The sequence below is a fragment of the Molossus molossus genome, unplaced genomic scaffold, assembly GCF_014108415.1.
Source record: "Molossus molossus isolate mMolMol1 unplaced genomic scaffold, mMolMol1.p scaffold_m16_p_8, whole genome shotgun sequence".
Taxonomy (NCBI): domain Eukaryota; kingdom Metazoa; phylum Chordata; class Mammalia; order Chiroptera; family Molossidae; genus Molossus; species Molossus molossus.
The window spans coordinates 63,905,656-63,919,221 of NW_023425402.1; the positions used below are offsets into that span (position 1 = coordinate 63,905,656).

The window sequence follows — 13,566 nt, forward strand, 5'->3', positions numbered from 1 at the left end:
CTATGTCCCTGGTGCCTTTCAAGCTGCTATCCCAGTGCTGGAGCTCAGGGAGAGTAAGTCCGAGTAAGTGCCTGCCCTTTAAGAGGAACTGCCTGGGCTGCAGAAACCCTCCGTCTCACTCAGCCTCTATTTCCGCTAGTATTTACAGCAGAAGTTATAGGGACTTCTCTTCCCAGCACTGGAACCCTGGACTTGGGAGCCTTGTGTGGGGCTGGGACCGCTTGTTCCTCAGAAACGACCTCTGCAGTCAATATATCCCACCCATATTTTATCTGCCACATGTGGGTGTGGGACCAGCCTGTTCCTTGTCTCTGCCTCTCCTACCAGTCTCTATGTGGCTTCTTTAATTCCCTACTGTACAATTTCCATTCACCCGATTTCAGACAGTTAAGAATGATGGTTGTTCTGTAGTTTAGTTGTAGGTATGATGTGGTTGTGGGAGGAGGTGAGTACCGTGTTTACCTATGTCCCTATATTGACAGGAAATGCTTTCTTCTAGGAATTTTATGGTTTCAGGTCTTGTATTCAAGTCTTTCATCCATTTTGAGTTGATTTTTGTGTATGATGTAAAATAGGGTATTCTCAGCATTTTTTAAAATATAACTTTGCAAAGTGATTCCGCTTTCTGTATAAGCATCTTATTTATGATTCCCCAGTCTTATTTATTTTATTTATTTCACTTAATATGTATTTCATTTAATCAAACATCATTTCCAGATAGTTTATTTCTATTGACACACAGATTATTTAAGCATGTTATTTGGTGATGGGGGTGGTTTTTTGTTTTGAATTGTTTTACAAAAGTCTAGAGCATTTGTTATGCTTTCTAAGGGTTAGAAAGTAAGTTTTATGAGAGCCTAAGGGCACATGTTCCTTTAATTTACTTTCTACTGGAAGTCTCAAAGAATATAGGTCTTTTAAATAATGTGTATTTTCTCAAATTCAGAAGGGTACAGTTGATCCCTTTGTCTTTTTTTTCTTTTTTTTTTTTTTGTCTTGAGGTAGGTATACTAGATGTAATCTGCTCTTTGGAGAACTTGCTCTTTGGCTGAGAAGTGTGATTTTATGTAAGTCAGTAATCAAGATACAGTAAGTTTTTCAAGGTATTTTGTTGCAGTTTAAAAATATATCTGTTAATGGGTAATATAAGCATGGCTTGTAGATAGAACAGTTAATTTTGAGTTATATAGCTTATTTTGTTTTTAAAAAGATTCCATTTTCCTTTTTTAACTTTCAGTTTGAGATAATTATAGACTCAATTTTCTTTTAAGGCATTATTTCTGTATCTGATATATTATTAGTTTATGGTAAATGAGTTTTTAAAATCAGGGGTGGGGAACGTCCGGCCCACAGGCCATATAAGGCCCTCGAAATCAATACCAGCTAACATCACAAGACTCACTAAATTAGCCTGGCCAAATATAGCAGGCTAATTTTTACATTGATAATTTGTATCGCCCTCAAATGATGTTATAAATATCCAAATGGCCCTTGGTAGAAAAAAGGTTCCCACCCCTATAATTTAAATAATGTTTATTTGATTACCTGACAAGTTTTATTTTTCCTTTATATCAGAAGGTTTTCTGGAAATTATTTTGCAACTTTCTTTCCAGTATAGATACTTGTTAATATTTGTACTTAGGAAATTGAAGCAAAATGAACATTAGTCTTGCCTCTCTTTACTTTCTCAAAAGCTCTAATAATAGATCCTCTTTTTTTCTAAAATAGTGCTTTTTTATTACTACTTGCCCAAAATAGCCTCTTTGGTAGCCATATTGCATAGAAGCATTTGTTACAAGAAATATTTTGGGAGTTGTTAATATTTATATAAAGGTTATGTTAATGTTCATCTAACTTAAGGGCAAAACAATTACTTGATACTAAATGAATCAGCATTTCTGTTTTTTTTTTTTTTTTTTATCCTCACCCGAGACACTTTTGCATTTATCTACAGATAGAGCAGGAGGGAGAGAGGGAGGGAGAGAGAAAGAGAAACATCAACCTGAGAGAGACACATCTACTGGTTGCCACCCACACGACCCCAACCGGGGCCGGGGACAAACTGCAACCGAGGTACGTGCCCTTAGTGGGAACCAAACCCAGGACTCTCTGGTCCGCGGACCGACACTTTAACTGCTGAGCCAAACCAGCCAGGGCCATTTCTGTTTTCACATATACATGTATATAAATGCGTCTGTCAGTGTTGAATCAATGCCTTACTGTGAGGATTTAAAATGTGATTGCTATATTATGCACAAGTACCCTGTCATCATAAAATGGTATCTGTTATTTGACAATAATTATGTATACAGTTTGGCAAAATAATTTTTTGAAAGGTAAAAACATTTTAAGAAATGTCTCATCTTAAAAGTGTGAATTTGTGTTCTCAGTATTCTTTATTTTACACATAGCAGGCCTTTATAAATTATGATGCATGTTAGAACCCACTCAAATGGTGGTGGTGATATAATCTATGGTGAGGAATAATAGGTACATGAATGAGAAAAGAACAGCATTTAAAGAGTGAAACAATGCTATGTAATTGATATATTTAAGAAATTTCTTGTTATATATAATGTAGTTATTAGATAGGCAAGTTAGAGGAAGGGGGGCACACTAAATAGTATTTTGACAAGCTTCCTGAAATGCATATGCATAGTAATTAGAGGTATGTTGAATTTTAAATGTCAGCCAGCTTCTAGTCACTTCTTTTTCTAGCATCTATTTTTATGAACAGTGACTATTCCTATTTCTAAAAGGGGTTGATCAAGGTTTTTGTGAAATTTGTTATATAGGAAATAAATGACCACTGTTACATTTAACTAACATTAAATATATGATACCAGTGATGATTTGTGAGAAATTTAAAGTTCTGTTGGTTGATTAATGTATTTATCATTGATGACTAAGAATTCTCCATTTCATAGTTGAGTGTTAGGGACATTTTCTATGCTTTCTACTTGCATCCAGTTAACAAATGTCTTTTGTCATATTTGTAATCTTTAGCAACATGCTAAAATTAATTACCACAAATATCACTTTTATTCCAAACTTAAGTTGTTTTTTGCTAAATTGATTTAATTTGGGATTGTGCTCATCAGCTATTAAAATGCTTTGTAGGTCTTTAAAGTATGTCCAGGAACACAGGATGTTCCCAGAAGACTGAATAGCTACCTTATTTCATAAAATCTAATGTGCTTTGAGAGTGTGTTTTCTTAGTCTTACTAAACTGAATCAGGTGGCAGGTAATCACATAGCCACCTCACAACTATCACCTGGTGGCAATGATTATAAGACACCATAGGGTATTAGGGACATACTAATTTCAGAGAAGTTATAATATGAATAAAGGCATATCTTGGAATTGTTGAAGTAGGGTTTTTAAAGTCACTAATTAACTTTAAAAGAATAGGTATGATAATCTTGTGTTTAAATTTTCTATGCTTAGACCAATATGGTACACTGAGAATTTTCCATTTGATTGTTTTAAGTTTGCAATTTTTTCCCCACTTTATTTATTTTTTAACCTTCACTTGAGGATATTTTTCCATTGATTTTTTTTTAGGGAGGGAGGGCGGGAGAGAGAGAGAGAGGAACATCAGTGTGAAAGAGACACATCAATTGGTTGCCTCTCGCATGACCCTGACTGGGGATCAAACCTGCAACCAAGGTAGGTGTCCTTGACATAGGATTGAACCCATGACTCTTTGGTCCGAGGGCTGATGCTCTAACTGCTGAGCCAAACCAGCCAGGGAGGTTTTTTCACTTTAAATGCTACTAAATATTTCAGATTCATGTAATAGAATTTGCATTCATTCTAGAGATAATTTTTTACCTGATATTAAAGGCTATTATCTTTCACTGTCTAGATTCTGAGGAGATGTATTTTGGCCTGGTTGCTTTGAGCAGAGCTATAGGCAAATTTAATTGTATTCTTTATGTACAACAATGTTAAGACTAGTATTGTGTCCATTTACTCAGTGTCCAAAAGGAAAAGATTTGTGATAATAAACAGATGAAATAAACACAAGAATATTTAATGATGCTTGTTTCCTACCTTGCACCATAACACATTCCACAGGCACACTTCCAATGATGCTTTTCTTCATTCACAATGTTTTCATGAAATCTAGAATGATGGACTGCTTTGAAGTGGGAATAGGAAGGGAGGGATGATGCAAGGAAGATAAACATTATTTTTTTCCCATTCTCTATATGATTTGATTTTTATTTTCATGTACATTTATTGTTTTTGTAAGAAATAAGTATATCTTATAAAAATATGACTCCATATTGCTTATAAAATAAAGACACGGCATTTGATGTTCATCATGGTCCGTTCCAAACTTCCTGTGGGTTTTCATTTCCAACTAAATTATCCCTTACTCCAACCATACTTGTCTACTCTTTGTCTCAAATCTTCTGCATTCCCAGGCATGTCCTTAAATTTCTCCCTCTGTCTTACCCACCCTTTAAAGCTAAACCCAAATCCCACCTGTTTAAATGTTTTCAGCTCCCTCCATAACAAATTCCTCTTACTTTCACTCCTTTGCAGTGGTGAATACCTGTATAAAGAGCACTTACCAGAGGTGTCTAGTTTCCTGTTAGATTTTGAGACCTAATTATTTAGGTTTGTATTATCTTCTTTAGTGCAACATGCAGACATACAATGAGTGTTTCTTGAGTTGAATCCTTATAGATTTTTAAATATATGCATTACTTCATTTAATTCTCCCTCAGAGACACTATATAGTAATTTTGCTAGAATTAGTAATATTTTAGACTGCTCTACATTTAAGTTTTCATTCTCAACATTTACCCACTATTTTTTCTGAAGTATAGGAATTATTTCTTTGCTGGTTATTATCCCATAGTGCAAAAGACAAGAATAATTGCATAGATATTTATTTTATCACTCTCTGATTTATTTTTCACATACTATATAACTTTGATTATACAACCTTACATTTAAGGAAGAGTATTTTTTTAAATAATGCTTTTTTTCTTTTACTATTTAGGTTACTTCCTCAGAATGTTGGCCTTCTCTATGTTGGAGGTTATGAAAGACCCTTTGCACAAATCAAGGTATGATTGTGAACTACGAATTTTATTTGCTTTTGCGTATCTCTTCCAAAGAAGTAACTTAGTTTTGTAAATAATTATGTTAATAATTTTGCCCAAAGTAGAGTTGATTTTGATGAAAGTATGTCCGTGACTAGTTAAGAAGAGTAAAATTTAGAGCCATTGGTTAATATTTTAGATTATCTCTTTTGCCCTTAATATTTTTGAACGGCTTTATTGAGGTATAATTAACAGGCAAGTATAGTGTACATATATCAAGGGTACAGTTTGATAAATTTTGACATGCTTATAGTTCTGAAACCATCACCCCCAAAGTTTCCCTGTGCCCCTTTGAAATCATCCCCCTCACCCCGCCTTTCTTTTCTCCCTTCCAGTCCTCAGGTGACCACTGATCTGATTTGTGTTTTTATAGATTAATGTACATTGTCCGGAATTTTACGTAAGGGAAATCATACAAAATTCTGTGCCCCACCCCTCTCAACTTATTTTACTCAGCATAATTATTCGGGAATTCATCCATGTTGTTCCACTTATCAGTAGCTCATTTCTTTTTATTGCCGAGTAGTATTTCATTATATGGTTAGTGCAATTTTTTGATCCTCTCACCTGTTATTGGACATTTAGGGTATTTCTGCTTTCAGGCTATTTAAAATAAAACTAATATGAGCATTTGTATACAAATCTCTGTATGGATATATAGTTTCATTTCTCTTGGGTAAGTGAAATGAGATTGGCTGGGTTATAGCAGTTGTATGTTTAAGAAACTACCAACCTATTTTCCTACCAGTAGGGTGTGAGAATACTGGTTTCTCCACATCCTCATCATTTGGTATGGTCAGGCTTTTTAAGTTTAGCCATTCTTGTAGGTATGTAGTGATATTTCACTGTAGCTTTAATTTGCATTTCTGTAATGACCAATAATGTTGAGCATCATCTTATGTACTTACCATCTGTACATCTCTAGTGAACTGTGTGTTCAAATCATGCCATTTTAAAATTGATATTTTGTTTTCTTACTGTTGAGTTTTGAGCATTCTTTATATTTTGTGGTTTTGATCCTTTATCAGGTATATGATTTGCATATATTTACTCCCAGCTCTGGCTTGTCTTTTCATTCTCTTAATAGGGTTCTCAAAAAGCAGGAGTTCTTAATATTGATGAAATAAAGTATGTTAGTTTTTTTTCACGGCTATGTTTTTGTTATTGATCTAAGAAATACTTGCCTAAACCACGTCACAAAGATTTTTCTCCTGTGTGTTCTTCTAGAATCTTTATAGTTTTAGGTTTTTCATTTAGATTTAGAATCTATATAAGTTAAGTTTTTGCATATGATTCAAATTTCAAGGTACAGAGGAATGTCATTTTCTTCCCCTCACCTCTTTTTGAGACCCATGGATACCCAATTGTTTCAAAACCATTTGTTAAAAGAATACTTTCCCACCATTGAATTGTGTTTGCATCTTTGTTGAAAATCACTTAGCCATATACATATGAGTGAGTCTATTTCTGGACTCTTTTATGTTCCACTGACCTATGTGTCCTTCTACCAACATCACACTGTCTTGATTAATGTAGCCTTATAATAAGTCATACAATCAGGTAGTGTAAATCTTCCAACCTTGTTCTTTTTCAAAGTTTTTGGCTTTGGAAATTTCTTTAATTTCCATGTGCTTTCAGAATCATCTTGTCAGTTTCAATAAAAATGCTTGCTAGAATTTTTTGTTTGGATCATGTTGAATCTATAAATCAATTTGAGGAGAAATGACATCATAACAATATTGAATCTTTTAGTTTATGAAGACTAAATATTTTTCTATTTATTTAGATCTTTATTGTCTCTCAGCAGTATTTGTTGTTTCAGTGTATTGGTCTTGTACATTTTAAAATAAATTTACCTGTAAATATTTTACATTTGTGGTCCTAATATAAAAGTATTTCAATTTCAATTTTTGTATTGCTAGTATATAAAGATGGTTACATTTTATGTGTTTACTTTAAATTCTACAGTTTTACTACACTCTATTAGTTCTAGTAGATTTCATAGGATTTTCTATGTAAGTGATTATGTTATCTAATAAAGACATTGTTCCTTCTATTTTTCTGATTTGGATGCCTTTTGTTGCTTTTGCTTGCTTTACTACACTGGCTAAAATTCTACATTACAGAGTTGAATAGAAATGGTGAGAACAGACAACCTTGCCTTGCTTCTGATCTTAGAGAGCATTTAATCTTTCATCAAAAATTGTTTTTAAAGTAATATTAGTTGAGGGTTGATCATAGATTCCATCTAGGCCTTCTTTGCAAGAAAGAATGATATTATGAATGTTTGAGATGGTTAATAAAAAGGGGTTTGATACCATCCTTTTTGTTGTTATAACTTTTTGTATGTTTTCTGACAGACCTATAATATTTGTTTTTTGGTAGGCTTTCTGATTTTTCTTCACATTTGTTTCTTGGCTCCATGAACTACTTTTCTCCCATTCATTTGAGAGGTATGCATTTAAATTCATTTCCACTGCATTTATGACACATCTTTTTATGGTTTGAAAACCAGGAATTTTTCAGAATAGACTGAACCTGAATAAGACAGGATACTTAATACTGAGGAGCTTTAGTCACATTATTAAATGAAAAAATCTTAGTTACCATAACATCAGCATCTCTAAATACCTCCATTAATTCAGCTTGAATCAAAACACTCTCAAAAGTCCATCATCAGGATCTTAAGTTGTGGACTTAATATCACAGTGGATAATCCTCCGGTGGAAGTAGAGGATCCCCTTCTCTACTGGGTGCTTGGGGTGGGGTCTTTACAATATGTTGAGAAAAAGAGTTTTCTGAGACTTGCATGGGAGAATGAGTGATTTTAATTTGTGTGGAATTACATACCTGTGTTTGCAAAATCCGGTTTCCCTGAATCCAGTTCTGGAAGAGGTGCAGCTGGAGATTGAGCAGAGCTGGAAGCAAAGCTAGAGTCCAGAGGTGGAGCTGGGTCTAGTGTAACATCAAGCTGGTTGTAGTTCGTTAGTCCATTGTGTGTGGGGTCCACAAGACCGAGAGCCATGTGGGCGAATGCAGGGGAGCTGAGTGAATGCATGCCTGTGTTTAGGAGTTTATATATCTCAAATCTTCCCATGCTTGCAGTGACCACAGCTACTCTGGCCAATGACCTGTTCCCAGGTGTGACTGACAGGCAAGTACCCTCCCTATGTCACCCAGACTTTACAGGGTATGCGTCTAAATTGCAGTTTCCTGGCAAAGTTGCACAAGTGGCACACTTTCTGCTCCTTGCTGGTTATTCATAACTGGGTTATTTACAATAGTATCACACTCTCTTGAGCTTTTCTTATTCCTTAATGACAAACATTCATATGACAGTATTTTTCTTCAATTTTTAATATATTTGGAACATGAATGAAGTTGGCAAGAATCTCTTTATAAACCTCCCCCACTGTTCTGTTCTGCAAATTTATCGTATAGCCAGGAATCCTATTAAGTTTTAGCAGGAACATTTCTGGAAGCCCCCGCCCCTTATTTTCGGTCCATTGGTTTGGAAAATTCTGTTTTTTCTTATTTGAACTGAAATAACTAAAAAAGTGAGAGGTATATCTGATTTATTTACGGAAGGGTAGAATTTGTTAATGTGTGTGTTTTACATGTTTTTCCAAAAACGTAGTCTAAGTGGGTGTATGAGGATAATTCCTCTATCACTCTCCTGATTTATTAACATAACATTTTCTTTATCCAGGCTTTTCCTAACAAGACCAGTGACAGAGGTCAACCCTTTGTCAACCCTTTATGCCTGGATAATAAACTCAGTAGAAAAATGTCTATCATTTTAGAGCATCTTTTTCCTTTGATGTTGCTGTGGGAAAGATTTCTCTCATATACTGTGAAAGGATTTCTTATCCTTACTAATTATTGAAGTTCTTTCATAATTCCTATGGTTCTTAAGAAAATGCTGTATAGATTCCTACCTAATTATATACTTATAAGTTAGTTGAAGAACAATAAAAAAAAAATGCTTTAGATTAGGCTAGAGATGTAAGGTTCCTTTCTTCCCTTGCCTTGTACCTGACTTCATTTAGATGTGATACCAGTATTTGTTATATTCATTTTCCCCCCATTAAACTAACTGTAATGATAGTATGTTTTGTGGCAGAGACATCAGATATAACCTTTAATAAGTGGAAACTACTTTTCTTTTCTTAAGAAATATTGGTTGTTAAAATTTTTTAAATAAATCAAAGTAGGAAATTGTTCACTGGAATATTTAGGAAAAGGAATTTTCATGCAGTAATACACAGGACTAAGTATGAGTGGCTTGGTATTAGAGACTATGTTTGTTAAAAAGACATGTTACAATTGTATTTTTAAAAAGGAACTCCAAGGCAGGTAGAGAGAAGAGATAAACCACAGAATTTATATGCATATATGCATAACCATGGATATAGACAACAATGCCGGGGACAGGGGGCAGGATTGGGAGAAGGGTGTCAGTGGGGGCAAAAGGAGAAACATCGGTAACAAAAAAATAATAATAATAAAATTGTGTTTTTTTTTAATCCTCGCCCGAGGACATTTTTCCATTTTTTGTTCAGGTACAGTGGGAGGGAGAGAGAGGAACAGAGAGTGAGAGAGAGAATCATCGATGTGAAAGGGACACATTGAATGGCTGCCACCCGCACGACCAACCAGGGCTGGGGACAAACTGCATCTGAGGTACGCGCCCTTAGCGGAAACCAAACCCGGGTCTCTCTCGGGACCCAGGCCAATGCTCTAACTGCTGAGCCAAACTGGCCAGGGCATAATAAAATTTTTAAAATAAGAAAAAGAAAATCCATTTCATAAAGATCAGAAAGAGAAAAATGAAAAGAATAATATATATTTGGACAAATGGTAAATGAGTTCATAAGTTTGCTATAGCATGATATAGTAGGTATCTGTATTATTAGTATATAGCATGAGTCATTATAACCATATAACCACTCTGCAGTCATACTCATAAATACTGTTCCATTATTGTCTCTTTTAGTTTTAGTTTTCTTTCGAAGCCCTAAATAAAGATACAAATATGTACAAACATGGAACTTCATTATACTTTTAGACTAGTACATCTTCATGCTATTTCAGGTTTCATTATATTTAGGGGAAGTTATTCCAATTTACCTTCTATCTCTTAAAATCTTTTTTTTAAATCCTCACCCAAGGATATTTTTTCATTTATCTTCAGATAGACTGGGAGGGAAGGGGAGGGAAGGGGAGGGAGGGAGGGAAGCAGGGAGGGAGAGAGAGAGAGAGAGAAACATCGATGTAAGAGAGACACATTGATTGGTTGCCTCCTGTATGACCCTGACCAGGGCCAGGGACTGAACTGCAACTGAGGTATGTGCTTTTGACCAGAATCGAACCCATGACTCTTTGGTCTGTGGGCCAATGCTCTAACCACTGAGCAAAACCGGCCAGGGCTTAATATTTTCTATAAGTCATCGAGAAATTTATTTTTTTTTAAATAAACTCAGTTCTTTTATATATAACTTTCACCCAAGGCAGTGACTCTACTCTCAGATCATTGATCTCTATGAGAATCCTATGAATTTACACATACATGCACTTTTGCTTAAAATTTCAGAGGGTTTATAGACCCCACTGAAGTGTTTTTAAGGACCCCAAATGAACAAACCTAAATGGTAAATAAAATGTTTTCCCAAATTTTACTATTAAACATAAAGGTATGAAAACATATAAGTTTAAGTTTCTATGGCAAATTTGTCATCTGAAAGCTTGATTTTGAACATGCATGATAATTCTCTTTTGTCCTAAAAAAAAATAAACTAAATGAAACACTAGTCATTTAATGAGTTGTAATATAGACTAAGAGAGGAATTGCCTCACATATCTGCAGCTATTGTTTTGTGCTAAAAATGAAGCAAATTTCAAGACTAATTTTTTTCAACTTTATGGAGATACTGATTCTAATTGTACTGGGCTGTATGTGACTTAGGCTTTTCTTAAGATATGATTCATTTTACCTTTATATACAAACTCTGAAATTAAAAAGGAAAGTTCTGATTAAAATAAAATTTTGCTTAATTCCTATTTATATTCTTTCAAGCTGTCAGAAGTTTTTCAAAAGTTCCTTATTTTGGAGGAGGCATTGTTCCTGTGTATCTTTGAATAATACCTTTATCTTAATTGTATGTATATGTATCTCCTATTATTCTTAGTTTATTTTTGAAGACATGTTCAAGTTTAAGCAATAGTTTACATTTTAGACTTGTTTTTCTGTGTTGTTTTCTAGAGCATTTCATACTCTACTGAAAATATTAATGCTATTCTAGTCCTGGAGGCTTCACTTAGCAGCCAAAATCCATAAAACCAAGAGGGAATGAAGCCTGTCAACATCACTTTTAATCAGCTCAAGGGTTGTTATGGACAGTCTCAAGGCCACAGGGCTGTCCTCCCCGCAGGGCTTGGTATTAGTTGCCTCTTCCAGTTCTGACAGCCAAAGAAGTGTGTGAGACTGCAAGGCTGAGTCAGACAGTTTCCACTTTGACACTGCAGAACAACTAAGAAATGTCTTCTGTATTTGAACTATGAATTCCATGCAGCAACCATATGTGAAAAGTAAGGAATATAACCATTATTCTGAGGCAGTTATTTTTTTAACTCACCTTTATTGTTGAACGTATTACAGATGTCCCCATTGACCCCCTCCTCCCCAAACCTGTCCCCCTCCTGCCTTCCCCACATTATTGTTGGTGTCCATTGGTTATGCATATATGCATAGAATTCTTTGGTTTATCTCATCCCAACCTCCCTTCCCCTTCCCTTTGAGGTTCATCAGTTTAACAACCAACTTGTACTTCTTAATTCCTTCATCTTTTTCACCCATCCCTCCAGCCCCCGCCCATCTGCAAGCAACAAAAAGTTCTCTGTATCTATGAGTCTGTTTCTGTTCTGCTTGCTCATTTTGTTTGTAGATTCAGTTGTTGATAGCTATGTATTAATTGCCATTTTATTGTTCATATTTTTGTTCTTCACCTTCAAGAAGACCCTTCAACATTTCATATAATACTGGTTTGGTGGTGATGAACTCCTTTAGCTTTTCCTTGTCTGGGAAATAGCAAGAGAATGTGTCCATCTATTCTAAATGATAGCTTTTTAGGCTAGAGTAATCTTGGTTGTAGGTTGTTGCTTTTCATCGCCTTTAATATATCTTGCCACTTCTTTCTGAACTGCAAAGTTTCTTTTAACAAGTCAGCCGACAGTCTTATGGGAGATCCTTTGTAGATAACGAACTGCTTTTACCTTGCTGCTTTTAAGCTTCTCTCTTTGTCTTTAACCTTTGGCATTTTGATGATGATGTGTCTTGGTGTGGACTTCTTTGGGTTTATCTTGTTTGGGACTCTGTGCTTCTTGGACTTGTATGTCTGTTTCCTTCAAGTTAGGGAAGTTTTCTGTCATTATTTTTTCAAACAGGTTTTCAATTTCTTGCTCTCTCTCTTCTCCTTTTGGCACCCCTATGATGTGAATGTTGGCACCTTTGAAGTTGTCCCAGAGGCTCCATACACTATCCTCATTTTTTTGGATTCTTTTTTCATTTTGCTGTTCTGATTGGGTGTTTTTTGCTTCCTTAGATTCCAAATCGATGGTTTGCTTCTTGGCTTCACCTACTCTATTATTGATTCCCTGTAAATTATTCTTTATTTCAGTTAGTACGCCCTTCATTTCTGACTGATCCTTGTTTTATGTTGTTGAAGTTCTCACTAAGTTCCTTGAATGTCTCACCAAGTTCCTAGAGCAACCTTATAACCAGTGTTTTGAACTCTGCATTTGATTGATTGCTTATCTCCATTTTGTTTAGTTCTTTTCTTGGAGTTTTGTTCTTTTCTTTCATTTGGGACATGTTTGTCTCCTCATTTTGGCTGCTTCCTTGTGATTGTTTCTATGTATCAGGAAACCTATGTCTCCTACGTTTCGTAGGGTGGCCTATTGTAGGTGTCCTGTCGGATCCAGTGGCACAGCCTCCCTGATCACGCCAGCTGGCCCCTCAAGGTGCACCCCTAGTGTGGACTGTACACCCTTTTGTTGTAATTGAGTCTTAATTGCTGTTGGCACGTCAACAGTGGGAGAGATTTACTCAGGCTGATCAACTATAAGGACTGGCTGTACCCACTAGCCACTGGCCTCTGACTACCTTGGAGTATCAGCTGTGTAGGGGCCCACCACACAGAGCAAGACTTACTTCATCAGGGCTCTGGTACCCACGGAGTCCACTCATTGAATGTGTCACTTATGGAGGTGGTTGGGTGGTGGTGTTTCTGTGTGGTCTGAAGCTGTCCACCAGGTGTGCTGGCCCTGGGGCAAGGTCAGCCACTGTCTGTGTTCTATCCAGGGCCACCCGGCATAAGCTACAAAGTGTTCTGCAGATGGCTGCTTCTTGTGCTGGGCTTAGAGGTGCCCAGGAAACGCCAAGTTGTG

The 13,566-nt window shown here is 35.7% G+C and overlaps 1 protein-coding gene across 10 annotated transcripts in view; it reads left to right on the plus strand.

The window, feature by feature from the left end:
* RNGTT (RNA guanylyltransferase and 5'-phosphatase) overlaps nucleotides 1-13,566 on the plus strand; it is a 262,608-nt gene that overhangs the window by 202,080 nt on the left and 46,962 nt on the right. For 4 of the 10 annotated variants that reach the window (XM_036248259.1, XM_036248258.1, XM_036248260.1 and 1 more), the window contains exon 14: nucleotides 5,019-5,085. In XM_036248259.1, coding sequence (XP_036104152.1) covers nucleotides 5,019-5,085 — 67 coding nt within the window. Of the gene's footprint in view, nucleotides 1-1,005; nucleotides 1,068-4,555; nucleotides 4,624-5,018; nucleotides 5,086-7,506; nucleotides 7,575-13,566 lie in introns of those variants that run through there. The other 6 variants (XR_004957608.1, XM_036248261.1, XM_036248263.1 and 3 more) reach the window with 5 other exon arrangements.